Source organism: Lipophrys pholis (assembly GCF_963383615.2).
Source record: "Lipophrys pholis genome assembly, chromosome: 22".
Classification (NCBI taxonomy): domain Eukaryota; kingdom Metazoa; phylum Chordata; class Actinopteri; order Blenniiformes; family Blenniidae; genus Lipophrys; species Lipophrys pholis.
The window spans coordinates 1,744,142-1,769,743 of record NC_137644.1 but is presented as its reverse complement, the minus strand read 5'-3'; the positions used below and the strand labels follow the sequence as shown (position 1 = coordinate 1,769,743).

The following is a 25,602-nucleotide window of genomic DNA, read 5'->3' as shown; positions in this document are numbered from 1 at the left end:
TTTTATTCATCATTTCATGCTGATGTATTCAGATAAGTGGGGAGCAGCTCTCGCCGTGCAGAATCTCTTGCTCTTCATGTCAGGCTTTTCTGCCGGTTTGCGCGGGTTACATCAGGCTTTGCTGCGTGCTCTCAGTCCACCCACAGGGATGTGCAGTCAGCCCAGGTTGCAGAGCATTGCTGCACATCACACAGCACACGTTTGAAGTGAATTAATCTCATTAGGGCGTTTGTAAAACTTACGAAATCCATCCATCTCCCATAGCTCTTCATCTCGTCACGAGGCACTGCAGCTAATCCAGGCAAACTGTGAATGAAGATATGTTGATTAAATCATCAAGACAAGTTGATGACTTGTGGTTTCTTTTATAGCTTCTGGCCTGGCAGTTCTATCCGTATGAAAAGCTTCCTAAATTTTCGTGACGGGTTAAAAACTCTGCACAGGTGAACCAGAGATGTCACAAATCCTTCAGGCAGTGTAGGGAACCACAAGATACAGAACCATTTCAGACAGAAAGTAGTTCTATTGGCTGGTGCTGAGCAGGAAGCCCCGATGGCCTCTCAGTAGGACCGTGGGAGGGTTGTGATCTCCTCCTCCAGCCTCTCTCTTATCGCTGGCTTTAGCAGAGGAAGCTGGATGGAAAGCTGAAGCGGGCAGCGCAGACGCAGCAGCAGGGGGCCTCGCATCGCCGGGTCCTTCCCCTCCCCCTCTGAGCTTATTGCTGCGGGCAGAGCTGCAGTCGCTCCTTCTGTTCACTTTGAATTGATAACTCGTCTCTTTAAGAATCTCTTCACGTCACCTGCTCCTCTGCTTCTGTCTGACTCATCCGTCTTCTTGTGGCTCTTCTTTATCTCCAGAAGGACGCTGGAATATTCAACTTCATTTTCTACATCTATTATCAACCCCCTGCAGTTTTGATCCTTGGCCCCTTTTATTGTGAGCTGGTAATTTGGGGAAAATGAAGGATTTTCTAAATTCACAGTCACTGTTAAATTCTCCTGACACTATGTATGCTGGAAGTTAGAATCTAATGTAAATGTATTAGCAGCTGTGTTTCCAAGACTCCCCTCCGGCTCTGAGCCCGCAGCCTCACTAGAAACTTCAGGGAAAAGGCTTCGTCTCAATGCAGCTGGAAGGAGAAGACTCACACGGAGGAGAATTAATGCAGAATTTATTCATTAATATTCTCACGATACAAAAACAGCTTCCTCAGCTGAGTACTAGAAGGTGACCTTCTGTGAATAAAAACCAGGAGATTATGTAGTTTGAGGTTTTTTTCCACAATCAAGCAGATACTTTTTGAATAATGTGACCCTGTTCAGAGGAAATTGTAAATGTGGGGGTGAAAGAGACTATTTGATATAGAGCTGCTCAATATATCGCAATATAAACATCGCCCAAGATTTACTGAACTGTTAGAAATGATGTTTCCATGCAATGTGCATTCAAGCTCTCCTAATTCAACATTTAAATATGAAAGAAGAAAAGGAGAATTAATCACAATTAATTAAAAAAAATATGCAATTAATTAATTAGGACAGGATAATTGATTGACAGGCCTGATTAGTTTATTCCTGGTGGATTCAGGTTGAAGCCAGAGTCTCAAAAATCATAGAACTCAGAAAGAAAGAAAGAAATACTGGTTTACCAATAGTAATAGTTGGATGAAAAGGCCTCTAGTTGTAAGCACCCTCACCTCACATTGGCTGGGTCACAGGTTCGAGTCCAGGCCAGCCCTCCCTGTGTGGATTTTGCATGTTCTCCCTGTTCATGAGCAGGTTTTCCTAATGAACTGGTGACCTGCACGTTGTGCCAGGCATTGTTTACACTGAATCTCTTCCACAGTGTGAGGCGAGGTCCCTTCAACCTGAACCTCATCTTTTGGAAGATAAAAAAGTGAAAAGGCACCAAATCTGAAGTGAATGAGGGTGAGGCGCGGTGGCCGTGTCGGTACTGGACAAAAATATGGAAATGCGATTTATTTTGAAAATGGAAATCCCGGTTTTCTGAGCTAAGAACCTGCAGAAAGTCAGTATATATCCTGAAGGAATCGCGATGTCTTCTCGTAAGCACTCCTCTGGTAGAGTTTGAGGACCTAAACAGTCACGTTCTGTCATACGAGAGTAAAGATCACTGAGCCGACGTAGATAACATACTCCATACATTGACACAGTCTTTTCAGACTCAACGTGCTCCTCTCTGTCTCTGGACAGACTTATTGATGTCTCTTTCTGTCCTTCTATCCCCTTTCATTGCAATTTTGCTCCCAGAACAACTTCTTTTACACTAAAGCTCAGATTAAGTGTTGCTACAGACGTCAATATTATCTAATTCGTGTCTGAAATGCCTGTTCATGCAGAAAGAGTTCCTTCTTGGTCACACCTGCCATCATCTAACAAGTGTCACTGAATGATTTTGGCGCCATTACCGTTGTCGTTAACGATGTCTCCTTAAGACCGGAGCGTAGAATCATTCCAGTGTGATTTTAAATGCTTGCTTAATTCCCATGTCTTCATCATTACTGCTCAATGTCTCTCCTTCCTTAAAGGAATCTCCCGGCTAAAAACCCTCATGAATTACTCAGTTTCTCGTCTTCTGAGAGCGCTCCTCTAACTTCAGATCTTTTATGTATGGGACCCCAGAGTCCTTCCAGAGAGCGCAGAGAAGACAAAGATCATTTCTTTCTGCAATGTGCTGAGAATTTAGCGACTCTGTTGCTGCTTTTCATTGTCAGACTGATTCCTGCCTGCAGTGCTCGGGCCCGCCTGCCAGTGTGTGATGGTTTATTTCAGCTCCACTTGTCGGCTTTGCTGCGGAGCCTCGGGGATCAGACACCTCCGTCTGATCTCCACACATCCTTCTCCCTCGCTTCGTTCACATTCGCCTCCATTCATGCTTTTCATTGCCGGGTTGTGAGCGCGGTGAGGCGGAGGGTGCCGGGCTGAGCGTGAGTCCCGCAGGGCGTGTGTGAGGAGGTTCACTGGGTTCGTCTTCATCTCTCCTGTCTGTATCCGGGCAGAAGTCTCTCCTCCGTCCTCATGACTCCCCCCCCCCCGCAACAATCGTGCCCCCGGTCGACCCGTCTCATGTGACGGGGCCTGACTCCACGCTTGGCCTCCCTTCGACCCAATCGGCTCGCGCTTGACTGCATTTCCCCGCCGCTACCAGTACAGGAGTACCGAGCCAATGTCACTCGGCACAGTCTCGGGTATTAAAGAGGCAAAAGGACTTCTGAACGCAGCGATGCAGCCGCCACAAGGTCCGGATCTATTTGACTTTACATGAGGAGAAAAGAGATGATTTCCTTTGTTCTCTTCTCTTCATTCACTTTACATTGTTTAAACCATAATAGTAAAGTAAGACCTTTATTTTTTTATTTTTTAAAGTTCATACTTTGTGACATTTTGCCAGTCCTGCATAAAACAAGTGTGTCATCACTTGTTGACTTCCTGCCATCCATCAAAAACTTGAGCCTCATTAATGGCGGCTGGCCTCCGTCTCCCTCCGCTGACTGAAGCCATTATTGCTCCTCAGGCCCTCGTGATGAAGCTCCCACATAAAACTTTACTCTGTTTGCATACTTTATTTCTTTCCTTATTCCATAACACTTTAGAAAAAAACCCTGCCTATTTAAAGGCAGTAATAGATGCTGCAATTCCCCTATAAATATAAGGTTGTGTTACATTTTTAGAGCTCTAACAGCTCCACTCACCTTAATGCACTCTCCTAAACTCAGACTGCAGAAGTTTCCCTTGTAAATAATTAAAGTCTGGAGGCCGGTCAAGTTTCTTCTATCAGTCTGACTCTCGCTCACTTTCCATGTTGTCATGCTCTCTGCTTGGCCATGTGTGTTTCACTACCATTGTGACTCAGTCTGAGGTCTGGGCTCCCGTCTCAAGGCTTCCGGCCATGAATTCCTTCTCCTTGTTCAGTGAGGGGAATGTTGAGTCAGGCAGCCGGAGAGCAGTCATGACTCAGGGGTCCCAGGACAACGGGAATAAAGTGGATGTGCAAGGTTTCCCAGGGAAAATAATTCATGCAATCTTCCCCTCCTGCCACCAATGCTTGGCTTAAAATGAGGGAGAGTTTTTATTTATATAATTTATAGATTCTATATTTTTTATTATCATAGTTTCAACTTTTCAGTTTGATATTTTTAATCTTTATCAGCTGGTTTTATCATTGGTCTTATTTTATATTGGTCTTTGTTCTAGATCTTCCATGTTTTTCCTTTATTATTCTATTATACTATATAAGTTCTAATTTTGTTAATTTATTGTTTTTACCCAAACTTTTAATTATATTTTCCATTATTGTCTGTTTCTTGTATTTTGGTCATGATGAGTCAGTTGATTGATTTATTGGTTGATTAACTGTTTGGTCAGCTGTTTGGTCAGTTCTCAGTTGGTTGGTTGGTTGGTTGGTTGGTTGGGAGGCCGATTGATTGGTTGGTGGGCTGGCTGGCTGGTTAGTGTTTATTTGGGCTCTCAACAGGAGAGTTTAATGGTCACACTTAAATGCACCTCAGGTAATACAGACTTGTTGCTACTCTTCACTTGTCGATGATGCAAAGCTGAGATAATACAAAAATATGAGCAAGAGCTGGTGAAGTGGTTTAACGTTCTTACCTACCGCCTCTTCACTGTTGGGTTCTGGGCTCGGTGGCCTTTCTGTTCAGAACTTCTGTGTTGACCACACGTCTCAATTTTCTCCAGGTGTTACGGGCTAAGGAACTCCTATTTTGCTGTTTTCACAGTACCGTTTGATAAACTCAACATGATGTCACTTGCTGTTAGGATTATGATTGACTTTGTACGGCTCATCTTTCTTTGTCGCTTGTTTCTGTCAATATTATTTTCCTTAAAAAGGGAACTTTTGTAAAATTAAAATACTTTCCATCTTCGAAGCCTTTCTTATAGACTTTACTTTTTTTACTGTCTGCAGTCATGACAGTTTAAGAGTCAAAGATTCTTTACAGGCAGCGGTCTGTGATTGGTCCATATGTGATACATTGGTACTACCACCATGAGTTAAAAATAGGAATTACAGGATGAGCTTGATTTTTGAGGCCAATATTTTTGGCTTATATGAAATCAGACCTTGCAAACAAGATTGGATGTGGACAATGTCTGGCTTAGACATTCTGAATAATGTTGATATTCTGGAGACATTACTAATTCAGTGCTCAGGTGTTCCTGTGGTTTGTGATCATGTCCTTTCTTTTTCTCTGTTTTCCATTGAAAGGGCATGTCCTGGTTTGTTAACAGCCGGCGGTGCCACCGTGGTGACACTGTGTGAAAGGACGTTCCAGCAGCACAGATGTTTAATTGTCTGGCCGCCGCTGCGTCCGATCAACATCTATTCTCACTCTGATTAAAAAACAAATTAAAAGCTGGCAGATGCACACGCGCAGCAGGGAGTCGACGGACACCAAAAGGCTGTGATGTTTTGGCGCAAGAGGCTTTTTTCACACTTTATTTTTGCCACAAGCACAGAATAACCTTAACTTATTGAAGAATGCGGTTCTCACACAAAGGCTGGTGGGTTAACCTTGGGTTTGAAATGTTCCGCAGGCTCTTCACACCTCGCGCTCCACCTGTTTTCATACAGTCATGCCTTGAAGCAGGTTTTATTCTTGAGTCTGAAAAGGCTGTCTGACTGATGCTGGATGGCCTCCAGGTGGAGGGGGGTTTGGGGGCTCCCAAGTGAAAAAGTTCAAGTATCCCGAGTTCTTTTTTCCATGAATGAGCAGGAAGGTGATTGACATGAAGATAGAAGCCGTGTTAACTGTGGTCGGACGGGAAATAAGCCTCAAAGCCATGAACTCGGTTTACTAATCTAATTCTGTTGCAGATTGTAACTCAGCTTATGGTCACAGAAGACTGAAAATATTATTCTGTGTATGGTTATTATTCTGTGTATGGTTATTATTCTGTGTATGGTTATTATTCTGTGTATGGTTATTATTCTGTGTATGGTTTACACATGTAAAGCTGCTCACTACATTGAAAATGTATCATTATCAAAATACCTTTGTTAGAATATTGCATCACAAAAGATTACAGAACTGTGATAAATGATGTTTCACTGCACCGTGTTCATGATCAACAGATTCATTCTTTCAAACATCAAACTCCTTCACATGTAAGGCAAGGCAAGGTAAATGTATTTAGAAAGCACTATTCCAACACAAGGTAATTCACAGTGCTTTACAAAGAAAATAAAGAAATTAAAGAAATACAGAATAAAGAAATACACTAAAGCTTTAGAAGAAATAAAAGAAATGCATTAAAACAAACAATGAAGAAAAGTATAATAAATAAGATAAGAGATTTATTAAGATAAGTTTACTAAGTAAGTAAAGTCTTGTTTATTCTAAAGCCTGAGCAGGAATGTATTAAGTCCTGAGTTAAAAGAAGTGAGTGTGTCAGCAGTCTTCAGGTGTTCAGGAAGTTTGTTCCACAGGTGAGGATGTAGGAACCAAAAGCTGCTTCACCTTGTTTCTTCTGACTGTAGGAACAGTGAGTCAACCTCTTCCTGATGACCTCAGAGGTCTGGAGCTTTGATCTTCTACAAGTCAATCTGAGATGATTTAGGCCGAGACCCAGTGAGAAGTGTTTTTGGACCTGACAAGTTCATCTCTGCTGCCATCTTTTACCAGATCTGCTCTCAAACAGTCTGTTATTGTTGACTTCAGATAAAGAAGTGTTGTTTGGTGGCTTCACTGCCGCTTGTGAGGCTGTTCTGAGTTGCTCACCAAGCCCATCACATGCTTCTTCTGGTTTTTCTAAGAGTGCTGCTTTCTCACTTCTTTTATTTCGATCTATTTCATATTTTGGCTCACTCATCTGCATCGCTCCCCTCTTTATAAACGTCTGTGAATAAACCCACTGTGCCCAAGTGACCCTAAATGACTCACGAAGACGGATGAAAGGGGGCAGTAAAGACAGACAGAGGGGCTTTAATGTCGTCTCTCCAGCCACAACGGAGGGCTGTCAGCACCACCAAATACCAAGCCACGCTACGCTTCCTTGCTGTCCCCTGTTGGATCCAAAATCCCACAGCAAAATATTATTGAAATCCAAGTGCTTACTGTATTTTTCCCGTCAGGCTTTAATTATTGAGCTAATTAACGGAGGAAGCCTCGGAGCTGTGCATGTATTATTTATTCCATCTCAGAAACACCATTTATCCCAAAGATTCAGACATAATAATGACTTTATTCATTAAACATGTTTTTCACAACCCATAAATTATCTGGATGTTAAAGTGTGGAGTCGTCCTGCATACTGACTCCCCCGGTGGCTGCAGTGCATTCTGCTCTGTTAATGCTTCAGCTTTTGGAGATTTGACAGTCATCTTGCTGTGAATATACACATTAAGGTTTCGTTGGTATTAATACTGCAGTAGTCGTTCAGAACATGGTCCTGTACTGCAGTAATGGATTTATGAGAGAATCTGTCCAAGATGAAGTTTCTGCAATAAAATTTTATTTCTACAATAAAAAATATGAACTTATTGTTTATTGTAGGAGCTTTGGGGCCCAGCGGCTATTGAAAGAATCTGAATACATGCTGCAAGGAGCTAAATGCTATATGCTAACCTTAAGACTACTGCACGGAATGAAGAGCCTCGAACCTCAGCGGGATACCAAATCTGACGTAGTTGACCGTAATTAAAGAGTTCAAATGTCTCTTAGTGCACACAACACATTTCAGGGATGACCTCTGAAACACCCAACTATCACAAGCTGCTAAGTTGTGACTGTTTTCTGAGCGTTTTCCTTACTTTACATTCGTTGGCTAGTCCTCTTCTTCCCAATAACAGAAATTAGTATAAGGATCTGGTGTCGCTCATGAGTCCGACGTGGTAAAGAAAGATCTGGTGTAGAATATATTCAACAGGAATCTTGAGGATCAGACAGCTGCCAACCTGCTGCTTCCACCTTGACGCCCCAGCGCGGTTCAGGGTCCTCTGATGTACGACAGAGCTGTTTCAGAAGCTGTCAGTTGCTATTTCCGTCTGCGGCCCCGAAGCAGAGACGCTCTGGAACTACAACCAACATGTGCCAGTTTGTCTTTAACATCCGACATCCGACACAAACTGATGTGTTAAAAAAAATAAAAGATGCATCCGGTACAAGCTTGCATTCGGAATTGAATTTCTTTCCACCCTGAAGCTAAAAACAGCCCCGTTTGCCACGATTGCTGTTTTGGTTGATACTACATGGGCTGGTGGCGCACTGGGACGACGCTGTGCTCCTCGGACCGCTCTGTCCATCGCTGCTGGCTCAGTTTTACCTTAAGAGGATGCAGCCTGTATGTATTGGGAGGCTTCCACGAATACTGATAAGCACATTGGAATCACAGGGGCAGAACTCCTTCTGCAGAGACAGACCTGCATCCATCAAATCCTGTAAGATTTTCCGAGGACGTTCACGAGGACACATTTAACAACACACTCTGTCTGAGTGTTGAAGTTTGTATGTGGGAGGAAAAACAGTCCTACAGAATCTCTTGTATCGAGTTTCTTCGGTAGTTCTTCACCACTTGTTGTATTTCATGGTTAAAACCAGAATTGTGTGGGCGGCACAGTAGTGCAGGGGTTCGCACCGCCGCCTCACAGCAAGACAATCAGGTTTGCATGTCCTTCCTGTGACTTGCCTAAAGTTATCTTCAAGTTTTCAAAACAATCTGACTGTATGATGTTGTTGAGTGTTTTTTATAAAGATAGGATCTATAGAAGATGTTAATCACTTTTTCCATTGAGATTTCTTTCTAGAAATAATAGTGCACTTTCTGTTGATTCTAATTTACACCGGCTGTGACTGGGCTATTTTCTTCCCCATTACCTTTTTCCCAGCGGTAAACGTGTTCCCTTCAGATCTCCTCAATCCTAGGATGGATGAATACTATAAAAATGGATGTTTCTCGGTTTCATTTATTTAATCCATTATCTAAATTGGCTCACTCGCTAAAAAACCTGAACGTCTTGAGTTTGTCTCCACTAACAAACTACTCATTTCCTGTCATACTGTATTTGCCATGGCCACTAGATGTCTGGATCAACATATCTAGGTGGTTATAGCCAGATAAATCAACCCACAGGGCCATCCTGCAGGAAAGCATGGCCAGATTTGATCACTGTTCAATGCATTGATTGACATTTGTCACTCGCCGCTCCCGAAGCTCGCTCGGGATTATTCCGATCCAACCTGACGATAAGGTTGAGTAGAGTTGAAATGCCATTAAAAGAACCATCTGATCTTCACTCTCCTATTAAATGGCTGGGAGCCTGACGTGAGGACTGTCAGAGAGGTAATTGCTTGTGTATTATCGTCATGTTGGTAATCATCATTAGGGGGATTAGAGCCTGCACTTCTCACCAGGAGGAGACGCATGCAGCCAATCATCTCTGAAGCCTTGATTGGTTTTATACCGTTCACACACACTCGCACGCACGCAACTTCTTATTGAGCTTTGTTTAATGAAGTTGTGCCAACACTGCTAATCACCTGTATCTCAACTTCTCTGCTCTGCTTGCATTGTTCATTTAAATCCCAATTAGGCTGCAGCACTTCAGTTTGTTTTAGGATGATAATGAACACACACACACACACACACACACACACACACACACACACACACACACACACACACACACACACACACACACACACACACACACACACAGCCATAACGTGATGATGTGAGGCAGTGTTTAGACCCAATCAATGTATGTGTGGCCCAGTGTGAAGTGAATCTCCACCCTCTCCCACTGTGAAGGTAAGATTAGTGACAAATTAATCCTCCTCCAGTGGCCCATAATCCTCGGCTGATAGATGGCGGCAGATGTTGTGCGTGATTGCAGACTCGTGCGGAGCGGCCCTGCTGTTTATGTGCTGCCTTGTGTGTAATCAAACACTGAGAAAATATAGCGCAGTGTAATAATTTCTTGCTTGCAGCGCTTGTTTGGCATTTGGTGACTTTGAAGCTCAACTCAATAACCGGCAGTCTTAACATAAAAACAGACATTATGAGGCTCACCAGATTGTTATTTACGGCACTCTTAAGTGTTTGATTCATTTGGAATAGTCCCAGAAAAGTCAAAGCCTCTGTTTGGAGTGCTTTCTTTATTTTCTTTCAACTTTGTGCCTTTAATGCTGTTAGGTGATGGTTAGCATGCTCAAGAGTTCACTTATCAAGTAAAGATGGTCACAAGTTTCTAATATTAACATTAAATGTTTGTCATATCTGAACTATGTTTTTCATGAAATTGTCTACAGTTAGTTCCTTCTTCGAAACTTTTTAACGAGCTGCCAACTCGTCCTTGAAGGAGTTAGGTCAAACCACCTGGTATTCTCAGGTATCCAGTCTCCCTTAAATTGTCTTTAAATCAATTAAATCAAATATGGTAGAGAAGAAATCAAGCATGGAGCTTGGATTGGCCATGAGAGTACATGCAAGACTTTGACTGGCCGCAGGAACTGTCAATCATGGATAGAAATAGCATACCGGTCCTTTCCGCCAACGAAACATGAAAATGAAAAACCCTGGCAGAGCCGTCCACAAACGTCCATGCCACAGAGCAACGCACACCGGAGCGTTAACATGAAGTACAGGGTCATTTGTAAATCACATCGGGTTCAATGTTTACACTAATCCCGTTAGCACTAAGTGTTAGCATTTAGCATTCGTATCCAGCGCTAGCCCAATTAGCAGTTAGCTGCTGTCGAAAAACCGTAATTTGTGGGTCTCGTACACAATAAAGCCCAAGTGACGAGACTCACCGGTTGCTCTGCAGGTGACCATTGGAATCTTTCCAAACGTAGTTTGATGCATTTTCACCTGGAATTGTCCCCAATTGGTGAAACATTCAGGTGCTAAATGTTTTAGCACAGACATGAAGAGCGGCCGGTAGAGTCGAAGGAACATTGTTGTAGAGAAATTTAACAGAGGGGAGTTTTTAATATTACCTTCCTGTGTTGACGACAACACAGGACCACAAGCAAAATCTCCTGTATTAGGGAAGCGCCCCTTTGTGGGCGATATAAACATATAAACGTTCCACTTTCACACCAAATTCCAGATTTTCAGTGTAAACTGAGGTTCAACACCAATATATAGTCTAACAAAAAAAAAATGCATTTCCAGGTGTGACTCCTACTTTGCAATGAAAGATATTTATTGGTGGTGGGTGCAGTGGTTAGCGCTCTCGCCTCACAGCAAGAAGGTTGTGGGTTCAAATATGGCCCAGGTCCTTTCTGTCTGGAGTTTGCATGTCCTCCCTGTGTATGCGTGGGTTTCCTCCGGGTACTCCAGTTTCCTCCCACATTCCCCTAAAAAAACATGCACTGGGGGTCCCTGACCAAGACCCTCGGCTCCCCCCTGAGCGCTGCTCTGTGCGGCTGCTACCGATGGGTCATTCGGGATGGAATTTCCCCTCTGGGGATTAATGCAGTGCTTAAACAAATATTAAAAATGTTACTCTTTTGCCCGGTGCCGATGCAACATACATTTTTGTGACCTCCAATCAGCGTAATGAGGAGTCATTACCACCAGCAGGGATTGTGATCTTACAGTTTTTATATTTCCATTTAGCCGGCAGTTACAAACTAGACTTGATGTCGCCCGCTGTGGCCCCTGGGATACATTGAACTATGGACCTTGGTGTCTCTAAAGCCGCGGTCCATCATGCTGTTTGTGCCGAGACGGAACAGGGCGGGGCCAGTTTTCGTGCAGTCAGACTGCAAAAGTTATGGATGGTACGGAAAAAAACTTAACCACCGGTTACAATTGTTCGTCACCCCCTCCATTCAGGTACCTAACATCTTACAAGATGGACCAACAATGCATCCGTCTGCTGATCGGTAGTGACGATCTTCACTCTCGACTTGCCCTCAATATTTAAATATTTCCTCTGTCGTCAATCCTCCCGTTGTTGTTTGCATTCGCCGCTTTCTGCTCACTGGGTATTTTGGCTACTGGGTTTATTGAAACGTCGGCGTACTACGCAGCACCGTGGTCTTGGTGCATCTTGGATTGATGTGGCTTTCAATTTCATGTAATCTGGTTTCACTATTTTCCAAAACCAAGTTCACAATGGCAGCTTCCTGTACCCTGGTGAACATTTGGCCCCTTCCTCCACCATGGTTGGGTCTCTGTCCTTTAGAAAAACAATAAAAACAATCTATAGGGCTTGGACAATGCAGCCTAAAGTCAGTAGAGTAAACTGTACAGGGAACTTGTACACTTAGTGTATGACATCAGCCTTTCATGAAGTAAACAGGTGTCACCCAACTGATCCACTATGACATGAGGTGTACTACATAGTGTGAAAGGAATGTTGGTTCCATACCGGTGCTCCAGTCTAAATGTCTGGACGACAGAGGCGACAGTGAAACGACTCAAGTTGAGCTGCTCTCTGTCCAGCTTCTGGCATCGTCAGCCCATGGTTGATGACATCATCAACTCAGGTTGCTCTGGTTTCATTTGAGAGTTGCTGTCTTCTTGGGACATGCACTCCTCTACCAGCTCTACCCCTACCTCTCACTCTTCCTCCCCCTCACATTCTCACCCTCCCTCTTCCTCTTCCTCTCTCTGCAACGTCTTCCATTGTTGTTGTAAAAGAAAGAGGTGCTCACCTGTGGTCTTTCTATCGAGCTTATTTCCTGATTGAAGAGTGAACGATGAAGCATTCAGGTGTTTGGCCAGAAGGGACATATATTGACCAATCAGCTCATGCCGTGTCATTTTGAATCTCAGTGTGTTGAAATTGCAGACATGTGACTTTATGTCAGATGGTTGTGTCTCATGCAGAGAAGCGTGTTCAGGTCATTCATAAAGTGCCATTTTAAATTGCAAAATGTGTGTAAAGCAGAAAATGTGTTTAGACTTTTGGAGACTTGAGAGGAGGTTTTGCTCTCTGGGTGTCACTTAAAAGAATTGTGCTACGGATGTTATTTTAGTGTGTTAGCAACTGGAAAAAACTGTAGTACAGACACTGTTATCAGTAAAGGAGGAAGATGAGTAAGTAAGCATCAGGCACACTGAGCAAGAGAGATGCAGGAGGACGAGAAGAGGACAGCCTTCACCGATGCTAATGCTAAGCTAGTAAACGAATTTAATTAGTGAAAGGACAGTGTTGAGGACAGTTTTCACTTTAATTAGTGAAAGGACAGTGTTGAGGACAGGTGAAGCTGGGGTTTGTGCTGAACAAGCTGCTATTAACAACAGTGCAGTTTTAGCTGTAAAGATTCCAGTCGATGAGATAGTAGTGAGAAACGCTGCTTCCAGGTGAAACAGGAAGTGATCTGATTACCACGGCGTCACAGGATGCCCCCCCCCCCCCCCCCTTTACTTTTACTTTTCCTTCTGACTGAATGGCCACAGCTTCCTTTATGAAGAAAGGGGAGAGAGAATGTAAAGTGGCACACCACTCTGATGTTTCTCTCTGCTGGTGATTTATAACCTTGATTTCCTTGAACGCTGCTGCCTGGCGGAGGTCGTCTTGCACGGCGTGCCGATTGAATCGTCGCTGCTTTGTCCTCGTTTCTTCTAAAACTGACAAAGACATTTTGTTCTGCATATTAAAAGAAATTGTGGAATCGTGACCTTTGCAGGCGTGGTGCCGCTTTAATTTAGACGAGCCAAGCTTTGGGAAGCAGCGTGGGAGCATTAAGTTTCACTATTAAGCGCTAAGTGTTCCCTCTCCTTCTTAGTGGATGACAGAGAGGCCGGTTTGTTGTGCCGAGCTTGGAAACTTCCCAGCTTCTCCGGCGCTGCTTTTAGAGGCGTTAATAAACTTTAGATTGAAGTGTTTTCAGCGAGTGGGCTGGTGGTGATGTGGAGGTGGTGGAGAAGGGGTTGGACGGACGGCCTCCTTGCATTGATGACTAGTGACAGCTGGGTAGTGTGGAGGTATGCCTTTGAAGGCTGGGGGGGGCTACTAGAGGGTGGGGGGGTCATTAGCCAGCAGGATAACACCTCAGCTAGGTCACGTTTACACGATTAGAGGACAACTCGTCCACAAAACTGCAATCCCGGACAACTCGTCCATGGACGAGATTTCTGAAGTGTTTTTTTAAAATAAATTCTGTACAATGTATTTTTACATATTATTTCTAATTGATATTTTACATATTTTTTCATATATCTAGTATATGTCCATATATAGTTAGTATACTATCATATACGTAGGGCTGAACGATTAATTGCATTTGCGATAATATGGCGATATGATAAAACAGGATTTTCTAATCGCATGGGCTGCGATTTGACTGCTCACGTGATCTGGTCACATGATGACTTGCGCGTGTCATCTACCCACCTTGCCCGAACAGGCTCGTGGTTTTTAGGGATGGGGCCGATTCGATCCAGTATCAGGATCGGGTTCCGATATCAACGTAATTCACGGATCGGAAATTTCCAATCCAACCTGCAGAGATTTCTGATCCATGATCCTGGTCTGATCCATGATCCTGGTCTGATCCATGGTGCTGAAATGATCCCCAGTGTTTCCCTGCTGCTGCTCTGCTCGCTGGCTGCAAACTGTGGACTGGATTTCCTGAAGGGAGGCGGGTCTCAATGAGAGCAGGAGGAATGAGTCAGCAAATCCATTCCACAGTTTGCAGCCAGCGAGCAGGCTAGGGAAGTAGCACTGTGCTATCCAACTTTTTATGGCAACATGTTGCTGTTTGGACGGATTTTACACTCAAAACACCACAAAGCAACACAGCAACGTGGATGTTAGCAAAGCAATACATCAACGTAGATGTTAGCAAAGCAACGCAGCAACGTGGATGTTAACAAAGCAGTTGTACAGCGAGGCGGTCGCTTTGTCAACAGACATCAGCGTTTTAAAACTCCAGCTCCAAATATATCTTTGGATTATTTTCCAAAAGCGTTCAGCCCTAGTATCATAAGGCTTTGTTTCGCGCGAAGAATGGTCTTCTTTGTGCACATGATGGCCCCACCCCCCACCCGAAACCTCGGCACTGCCGTGTGCTGTATGTTCCAGCTCGCTGATGACGGGGTCAGTCATATTTTTGTCATGTTTAGCATGTAACGCCGCTACTGTATGAGCTCGTTAACATGTCGAAGGGCACATTTACGTGATGCACCTGAACGCATCACTCAAAGTGGTCAGCTATGAAACGGCATTTTAACTTGTCAACTGCAGCCTATGTGTTTTCAGAAATATATTTATATAAAGCCATATTTCTGAAGACCTTATCTGAGCCGGTGCACGGCGCCCCTGTTGAGTTTGCGCTCTGGGCAGCTGCCAAGGTTTATGTGTTTGTGTCAAATATACTTAATGATCCTTCCAAATGTGTCAAATATTCTTTGAAATCCAATCCTTCAAATTAATAATGCTGAAAAAAATCGTCGTGGACGAGTTGTCTGGGGGTTGCAGTTTTGAGGACGAGTTCTCCGTTAACCCATTTACACGTACCCGGGTATTTGAAAAAGTGATATTTCTCTGCATTTTGGCTGCGCATTCAGACATAAACGCAGCTACGACTCACCACAAACAATGATTCCTGAAAACTCCGTCCACAGTGGAGATCTGGCTAAACTCTGTGTCTCTGGCTGCATCTAAAGGGGAGTAGACTTTTTCAAAAAGTGAACACTGGGAAGCAGAATTCGGACGCTGTTCCAATACAACTGTCACAATTAAGACACAACAGGTCAAAGCTGAAAACACTGCAACTATAAAAGCTGCTGGAAACTGCATCAGCTGGTCAGAATGGATGTCAGAGGAGTGAGAGGTCCTGGTGGAAGAAGACGATGTGGACGTGGACAACCTAGACCAGGGGACCTCAATTCTGGGCCTGGAGGGCCGGAGTCCTGCAGGTTTTATCTCCCCCAGCTTCAGCACACCTCAATCTGATGATGATGTCATCGTCAAACTTGTAAAAAAGCAACTGGGAGAAATGTATAACATGCAGGACTAGGGCCCTCCAGGCCCAGAATTGAGGGCCCCTGACCTAGACCATGGCCAGAACCAGAACCTGGATCTTCCCATGCACCTTGTGCATAACCTGACCCGGCCCCGGCCCCGGCCCATGCCCCTGGTCCTGGACCAGCACCCAGACAAAGACCCACACAAAGAAATACAATTCCAGATGAAATTTGTGCCGCTGTCATTGATAATGTGCTGATTCATGGAAAGAAGCAGGACAACGAGTGACACCCAACCTGAGCAGACACACTGTGGGATCTGATGTTCTGCCGCCATCATCTCCCTTCCTGAATCCCAGAGAGGAATTCTTCTCCACATGGAGGAGGAAGGTATATGAGCGGCAGCCATATATTCAGAATGTCTTGCGGTCATGGTCTTGGCCTGTGATGATGTTTCTGTTGATGCATGTCAGGATGGATCAGACTCACTGGTCTTTCTTTCCACGTTGCCTGACCAGAGAAAACACAGCTTGTGATGTTGATGAGGTCCTGAGGTCTGACCAGGCTGAGAGAAGTGATGCAGACGTGGTGTAAATACATGCATACTGTACTGTGTACAGTACAGTATGCATGTATTTGTCGAACATTATTTTTATTTGTAATGTAATGTCGGGCTCTGCGATGGTCCCTGAATCATTTATAGGATGCATTTGTGTTTAAGTTGTCATTTCTGAGGACTGTATATGTTTCTTATACTTCATGTGAAAACACAGTGAGAGAAGAGTGTTTTGTATTTGCAGTGTCCTACTTTTACTTTGTGTGCTAATTTTAAAAACAAAGTTCAAATTTTGACAATAAAGTGCACTTTTGACACAAGTGTGCTTTGCTTTGTGAGTTGTGTCCTAACAAAGAAAACAGGGTGCAGTGTTTTAGGAAAAGACTGTGATTCTTCAGGAACAGCGTCTTATCAACAGAGAGAAACTGGAATCGTAAATTCAGCTGTAATAAGAAATGGTCCAGTGAGGCTAAACAGATGTCTCATCTTAATTATAAAGGTTTAACATGTTTTCTTCCAGATGAATTTCATTTTGTGAACCATTTGAAAACAATGACGTGAAATACAGTATAAAAGATGTACGATATCGTTTATTTAGTCAGTGTTGTCACTCAGCGAATTATTTTTTACAGATGTTGACAATGATCAGCTCCAGTTAAATCCTCTAAATCGTTGCTGTTTTCAGTTTGATGCCCGATAAATTAATCTTTTCCTAACAACTTTTCTGTTTGGCTTCTTCACTACTGTGAGAAACATTTTATCTTCCTGTTGGGGTAAAAGTTGAGTCAGACTCAGAAATGAGTAGAAACATTAATCTGCTGTGATTCCAGTAATCTGATGAAACCTGTTGGTGAATCCACGACTACAGAAGAAAAAGGCCTCATTAAAACCTCCCGTCGCTCCTCCTCATTCCCTCAAATGTGAACAAAGACCTGCTTAAAAACCATCACGGCCGTGCATTACTTCTCTGGACTCCCAGTCAACTTGCATAGTAATTCTGCAGCAGATGTTGGCGACTGAGCGTCTTAAAGTTCTAAAAAGAGAAGTAAAGAGGATGTTTGCATAATGAGCAGGCAATGGCAGCTCGTTTCGCTCCTTCGTTTTCCCCCAAACAGATTGTAAACTTTCTGTGGAAGAGACGACTGTGGGGTTCCTCCTCTAAACACACGCAGGGGTTTGCATTATTCAGCACGCTGAGCGAGCTGCAGCATCAGAATCCTTCATACTGGAACTTTAGACTGTGTGTGTGTGTGTGTGTGTGTGTGTGTGTGTGTGTGTGTGTGTGTGTGTGTGTGTGTGTGTGTGTGTGTGTGTGTGTGTGTGTGTGTGTGTGTGTGTGTGTGGATACCTGTCAGCGCCCAGGAAATGAGAAAGGTTCCCCTTTCCCGTGACCTCAGCTGCTTCCCGGGCCGTTGCAGGTGAGAGGACGGTGAAAGAGGAGCCGGGGGTCAGTGGGGGAAACCTGAGGCACGGGGGCCGACTGCAGGCCGCCGTGTTTCATCCACAGGACGCCGCAGATTTCTGGATTATTTGTGGAACTTTTCAAATTAAAGTGTGAAATGTTCTCATATTTAGTTTTTCTTCTGAGGCACAGCCTGCAGTAAACATGGTCTCAGGTCATCTCAGGTCATCCAGCCAACACCTCTTTGGACTGTTTTGTATTTTATCATGGTCATTTACCCGCATTTCTGACAGTTTTTGAGCCTTTTCCAGGTAATTCAGCCTTTTTAGCCTTTTTTCCTTTTCCTATAATTTTCATTCATCACTTTGGCTGTCGGGTCATTTTCCACGTGTTGGAGGATTTTCACCTGTTTGATATATTACATGTTACTGTGGTTGCTTTGTTAAAAAAAAAAAAGGCTTACTTATTACAAAACCATACGTTGTAGTTTATACTGAGCTGCACAATCTTTCTCATGTGGGGGAAACTGAAGAGGTTTTATGAAGCTCCATGTCACGAACAGCAGAGCTCATTTCCTCCTGCAGCCACTTTCCTTTTCAGTGTTTCACTGGAACTTAAATGCAGCTGAATAAAAACCACAAATAAAGTGGAAGAATCGCGCCTGCTGGCATTCTGAGTGTAGTATAGTATAGTATAGTATAGTATAGTATAGTATAGTATAGTATAGTATAGTATAGTATAGTATTTAGAATAAATCTAATGGTGAGAAAGAGGCAATACTCAAAGGTTTGAATGTTGAAAAGTAAATCCATTAAGATATATGAATATGTAATAAAATTCTTCACAATCAATAGTGTTGGAAGTTGGAATGATGAGATGATCGAGTGACTTGAGTTGACTTTCTTTATTCGTTACACGCTGTACAACCTTTACCACTTATGTCCACAACACCACCCATTCTAATCATCAAAACAAAATGTACATGATCTAAATAAGAATTAACGAAGTAAAAGTGCACTTAAAACTAATAAATGACAGTAAATTCAATGTTTACAACTTATTACTAAATCCTGTCAATAAGGACATTTTCCCACTGCTTCATTCTTCTTCTATTTTTCTAGTGTCATTTAGTGTGTCTTATTATCTGTGTCTTTTCCTTGTATAATTCAGCGACGTTTGTGTATTTTGTAGTATTTATTTGACTAATTTAGACACATTTGTGTATTTTTGTGTATTGTTCCTTTGTCATTTGGCCACATTTTTATCTTTTGTATGATCTTTCTAGTGTTTAGTGTTTATAATTAGTCTTTCTTATATTTCTTTTAGGTTCCGTTTTAAATGGTGTTTTCCTATAGAATGTACTGGTGGTGAAATCCAGCGAATGTGATTCACACTCAGATATCCTACGGAATAAGAAGTAAGGCAACGTGCGGCATGTACAGGTGTGTGTGTGTGTGTGTGTGTGTGTGTGTGTGTGTGTGTGAAGGTCATGCCTGTCTGTTGAGGCTTGTTACACTAACAAGCACTCAGCCCGCTCCCCAGGGGTCCATCAGTGGCTCTTCCTCAGACCACCACAGGGCTTACACACACTCCACACACACACTCCACACACACACTCCCACACCACACACTCCACACACACTCCAACACACTCCCACACACACTCCACACACTCCACACACACACACCACACACACACACTCACACACACACACACACACACACACACACACACACACACACACACACACACACACACACACACACCACCACACCTCACACACTCCACACACACACACACCTCACACACTCACACTCCACCCACACACACACACACACACACCCACACACACACACACACCACCACCTCACACACCACACACACTCACACACACACACACACCCACACACACACAACACACACACACCTCACACACTCCACACACACTCCACACACACACCACACACACTCCACACACTCCACACACACACACACACACACAACCCACACACACACACACACACACACACACACACACACACACACACACACACACACACACACCCCTCACACACTCCACACACACACCCACACACACACCACACACACACCACACACACTCACACACACTCCACACACTCACACACACACACACCACACACACACACACACACACACACACACACACACACACACACACACACACACACACTCCACACACTCACACACACACACACTCACACACCTCACACACACACACTCCACACACACTCCACACTACACACACACACACACACACACACACACACCACACACAACACACCACACACACTCACACCACACACACACACACACACACACCACACACACACACACCTCACACACCTCACACACACACCCACACACACTCCACACACACTCACACACACACACACACACACACACACACACACACACACACACACACACACACACACACACGCACACACCTCACACACTTCACTTTCCTCCCACCGACGGTGGTTCTGCGGTCTGCGTTCTTAATTTTTCAGTGGGATCTGGATAAATCAACAGTCTGCCTCTGTCTTGTGGCCTTTGCTGATCCTCTGATCCTCTGATCTCCGGATCAGAAGGTGAACTCTTATCGATTCCTGCCATCGAGGAGCTGCAAAGAGAAAGAAATGGAAATACTGACAGTCTCCAAACAACATCCTCATCGTGCCGCCGCTCAGACAGATTTACATGTTTGTAGTCAACACATTTGCGGCGCAGGAGCAGGCGTGCAGATGAGCAAATATGTGTGATCAGACGTTATCGGCTTTTCACAGCAGATGTGCAAATTTGCAGCTCGTCTTGATGCCAAATCACTGCAAACGCAGAGGCCGGAGTCCTGCTGCTTATCTCTGGCTGAAAACCCAATGTTCTGTCTCAGTTCAGAAGTTGTATCTATTAACGTGCGTCTAGTGAAATATGCAGCATCAAGGACCTGTAATTTGACACCAACTCAATTTTTATATTCTGTTGTTGTGGTGGAGAAACACACACACACACTGCATTGAATGACTGAGTTGATATCCTGCTTCGTAGTACTACTTATGAAGGAGTAATCCTCCTCCGTAGTACGGGCCTCGGGTCCGTTGTGTCTTTTTGTGGTTTATCTGCTTCTATTATTATATAGTTTTGCTTTTTGTGGTTGTGATGCGCCTCTATTGAATATTTGTGTAAATTTTAGGTTGTTTTGTAGGAGTTTAATGTCTCTTGTTTGTTTGTCGGCTTTACTTTGAAGAAATGCACACAAAAAAACTACAACACAGTTTCTGATTTTGTGTTTATTGTGTTTATGTTACATCTTCTCATTGTTCACTATATGTATGTTTGTGGCTCTTTAAAGCAGTTTTGATGAATGTTTTGTCCATATTTGTAGAATATTAGTAGTTATCGAGATGTGTGGTAGGTTGTGTCTCTTTCTGGTTGTTTTGCCTGTTTTCATTGTGTATTTTCTCACTTTTATGGTTGTTATGCGACTATTCTGAATATTTGTGTGTTTTTCAGGTTTTTCTTCCTTTTACTTAATATTCGTGTCTCTTCTTGGTGGATTCAAATAACTTTATTGCTGTTTCACATATTTTCTTGGTCATTTTGTCTGTTGTGCTTTACAAATATGTTGTCTTTTGTGTCTCTTGTGTCTTTTTGTGTTTTTTTACGCCTCTTAACTCTGGAGATGTTTGTTTTTGTGGTTTTCTGTTCTTACAGATCTTTATATCTTCTAGTTCAGGTTAATATCGTGTGTTTTTTTGCTATTCTTTTGTACATATTGTTTTTTTAAATTAGTTTCATGTCTCAATGTGGTACTTTTGTGTCTCTCCTGGGTTGTTTTGCGTCTGTACTTTATTGTGTCTCTGGGATTTATTGTGTGTTTCCCTCTTTGTAATGTCGTGTTAATGTCTCTCTTGTCGTGTGTCTCTTTGTTTGCCTTTTAGTCCCTTCCTCCCTGGTATCACATTACATTAGTTGATTGCATTGTTTCTCATGCTGTTTGCAAAAGTAATGAGAATCATTTACTCCGAATGGGCAATACAGTGTGTTCAAACTCTTTGCCTCCATTCTGTGTTTATGAAAGGATTTTTCCTCTGAACAACCAAGAGAAGCAGATTTAGCTTTTCTTCAGGGTGTGAGGTCTGTGCCAGGATTGTGACAGTGTGATTTATCATTGACACATTAACCTCTACGACACAAAGGATTTACAAATCACTTTTAAATGTCTGCATTTCCACATTCAGCCTGCGGGGTTTTTAAACAAGGCCGTGCATCTGTTGATCAATTTAGAAGAGCAGTGTAGAATCTGCATCGTCTGTTGTGCAGCCATCATGCGGCCGGCGATCGTGCATCAGAGCCTTCAGCGCGTGAATGAATCCCAAAGTGAGATTGTGCATCATTCTTCGTTGTCCACATGGCCTGATGGCAGGAACACATGTTCATCCATGAGACTGAGACAGTGGAATAAACTGCCATTTAAATCCTCCTGCTTCGTTTCCTTTCCTGTCGCTCCCGCGCCGTCCTTCAGCACTTTTCCATCCGGAGTAATTGAAAAGAGTGTGTTGGCGGGGGCGGGGGCGGGGGCGGGGGCGGGGGACGGCGCTGGCTGTGCCCACTGAGGCGCTGCCAGCAGCTACTGCTCTGTATCAAGTTGTGTAAAGAGCCGAGATCCAGCCAAGCAAACGCTGAACTGTGTGGCGTCGCCCTTGGCACGCAGTCACTGCTCTCATTATTTATCCCGGTAGCTTTTCTGCATCCTGCTTGCAGCCGTTGCTTGTGTGAATGTGGTGTCCTTGAGGGGGGTTCAGGGGGTATTAACAGAGGGTAATTGGATTTCAATCTTGTACCAATCACAGCAATAGAGCCCTATGAATACAGATCTGCTGATATGATCAGTTCAGATCCATTATTCTGCTCCGACCACACGATGTACGGTGGGTGAGGATGATGTCCATCATGAGACCTGTGATGCTCCTTTGTTCATTCATGTCATAAAGCTTCATAGTCAAAGAGAACAACTTGTCAGCTCTGACTTCAGATTGCCATCGACTCTTCGTCTGGACCAGTTTGTCTAAACTAAAGTTAACTTGTCAGGGGCAAAGGGGGACAATAAAGAAAACTTCACACACACAAATTTAGGGCTCAGTTGTGTCTTGCTCCTGGACTCGGTAAAGACAAGTTGAGACTTGGGAAGTTGGTAACCAGGCCTTCCTGCAGGACTCCAGATGTTCTTATCTGATTGTTGACTAGTGTGTCGACCTGGTTTATTTATTACCTCTGATCAGTGCCAGGTGAGATCAATACTCTATTCCCCAAAGTGTTATAAAACTGTTATAGAAGGTTGGTGGTGGTCCAGAGGCTGGTGTCAAATTACAAACACTTGTTCCTCTATATTGGCTGGCTTAACATTAAAAGATGATTTATTGATTGATTGATTGATTGATTGATTGATTGATTGATTGATTGATTGATTGATTGATTGATTGATTAAGTTTTAGATTTGTTTTAGGCGTTTGTGAAAATGAATTGATGGCTTGATTTAGGATGATTTGAATAGAATTGAATTGAATTTCAGACGTGGGACAACAGGAACGAAATACTATTTCAAAGCAAATGGAATAACTAAACATGATCTGGGTGACGGTGCTCAGACTGACACCCCCACCACCCGGGAACGGATGAGACGGAGAAAATGGATGGATGGATGGAATCAAAAGAGCCTGAAATAAAGCCCTTTTTATTGGGGTGGAAACCAGTGATCCACCTCACATCATCTTGACTGAATATCTGACACCTTGAACTGTCCCCTTCTCTTGGATTGCTTGGTTTGTGTGTCCACAGCTCAGTCCCTCATGGTCTTTTATCTGTTTTACAGTCATGAGGAGGAACCCGTTCGTGGTGGACGGCTGCTGTAGGAAAGGTTCCCGCAATGCTCTGCAGGAGCTCTACAACCCCACACAGGTAGGAACTGCTCTCTCCTTCTCCATCCCCTCCTGCTCTCATTCTTCAGCCTTTCACATTCTCACTCTGACTCCACCCCGGTCCTCCAATGCATCACCTTTACCTAAATGTCTTTGCCTAAAGGGGGGCTGTGGCTCTGTTGGTAGAGCGCTTGTCTCCCAAGCGGAATGTTGCTGGTTCAATTCCCGGTCTCAAAGTGTCACTGAACGGATGGATGGATGGAGTGAGTGCCTTGCATGGCAGCCACCTCTGTTGGTGTGTGTGAATTGGTGAATGTGATTAACAACGTAAAGCACTTTGGGATTGTTCGCAGTAGAAAAGCGTTGAACATTTAAATAGATTGTAGGGGTCAATGTGTGCGTCTGGAAAGGCTCCAGATCCAGTGATGATCTGGATGGATGGAGCTTCACAAAGCACTGAGGTAGGTCCTGACTCTGAATAAAAGTGCACCATTACCAGCAGGAAATTAAAAGGTATTATGTGATGCGGTTGTAACGACTGATGTTTCACTGGCCAGTTCATGGTGAGTAGAAGCTGAGTGGAGGGTGGAGGTATGGTGACACTGGTCTGCTGAGCGAGCAAGGCACCATCTGTCAGTGATTCCCTTTACAGCTGCACCACATGATTTTATCTCAAAGGACACCCAAACTCATATTCTTATGATTTCAGAATTTGCCAGGAAGTGCTACATCACAGATCCAATTCTCTAGAAATAATTAGAAGGTGATGAGCAACATTAAAAATCAGCATCAGGGGCACATTACACAAAATGAACTACAAATCTTCTGCTTTTTCCGTTCATTAACGCTGACCACGATCCAGAGCCTATCACATGTATCTGGATGATTTCCGAGCTTCTCAGGCAGCTGGTCGTTTTAAGAGGGAACAAAGCTTTTTGGCAGCCGCGGCTGAAAGTGATCCGTCTGCCAGAAAGTATTGCATTCATAAGCAGCATTGAAAGGAAATCCGATTTGGAACACAATAAGTAAATGTTGTTGAAGGGATGAAGGTAGTCACAAATCTTAAGGTCTTCAAGCTGCTCTGTGGAGGATTTACAGTCTTTGTTGTGTTTGTTGTGTAGAGCAAATACCATTGTGGAGGAAAGTCAGTGCAGGCTGTGAGGTTTCAGCTCCACGGTGTCCGGGGGGGGGGGGGGGGGGGGGGCTGTCGTCCTGATCTTACCACTGGGAGCCTCCAAGGTCTTCAATCCTCAAACGGTGAACATCCAGGCTGTAAACGACAACTACTTTATTGCCACCTTCCCAGACGACCTCCGTTTCTTTATGGCCGTGTGTCGTTCGCCCTCGGATGTTTCTAGAGTCAGTCCACAAAACTCTGCTGACGAGTTTCTGCTGACACGCTCACAACGAAACAGCCAAGACGAGGAACAATGACATTAGCTTTGTTGAAGCAAACCTCCTAATGTCCCAACGTTACGACCGCTAACTAGTGAAGTAAATAACGTTTATTGGGTGTAATCTGTTCGAGGTTATGGGAAAATGTTTGTCTTCATGAATATAGAATATTAAGTGTGTGTTCCATGCTAATGCAAATAAAATACAAAGTACAAAGTGATTTAGTTGCTATGAAGAAGTTGCTGCTGATTGTGTCTGTGAAAGATGGAACAGCTCAACCAGGAGCGAAGATGTTTGTTGTTGTGTTTAGAGGCGTTTCCCTTGACAACCACAACTTTTGTTCATGGACTAAGACATTTTAATGCTTTTCACTGAAACAAGAAAATAGT

General features: G+C 43.7%; 1 protein-coding gene across 1 annotated transcript in view; it reads left to right on the top strand.

The window, feature by feature from the left end:
* The window catches only part of chst11 (carbohydrate (chondroitin 4) sulfotransferase 11), a gene marked incomplete at both ends in the record, with an annotated part of 129,595 nt that overhangs the window by 61,547 nt on the left and 42,446 nt on the right, over positions 1–25,602 (top strand). Inside the window, one exon of the mRNA XM_080492468.1 lies at positions 23,773–23,858. Coding sequence (XP_080348594.1) covers positions 23,773–23,858 — 86 coding nt within the window. The remainder of the gene's footprint in view (positions 1–23,772; positions 23,859–25,602) is intronic.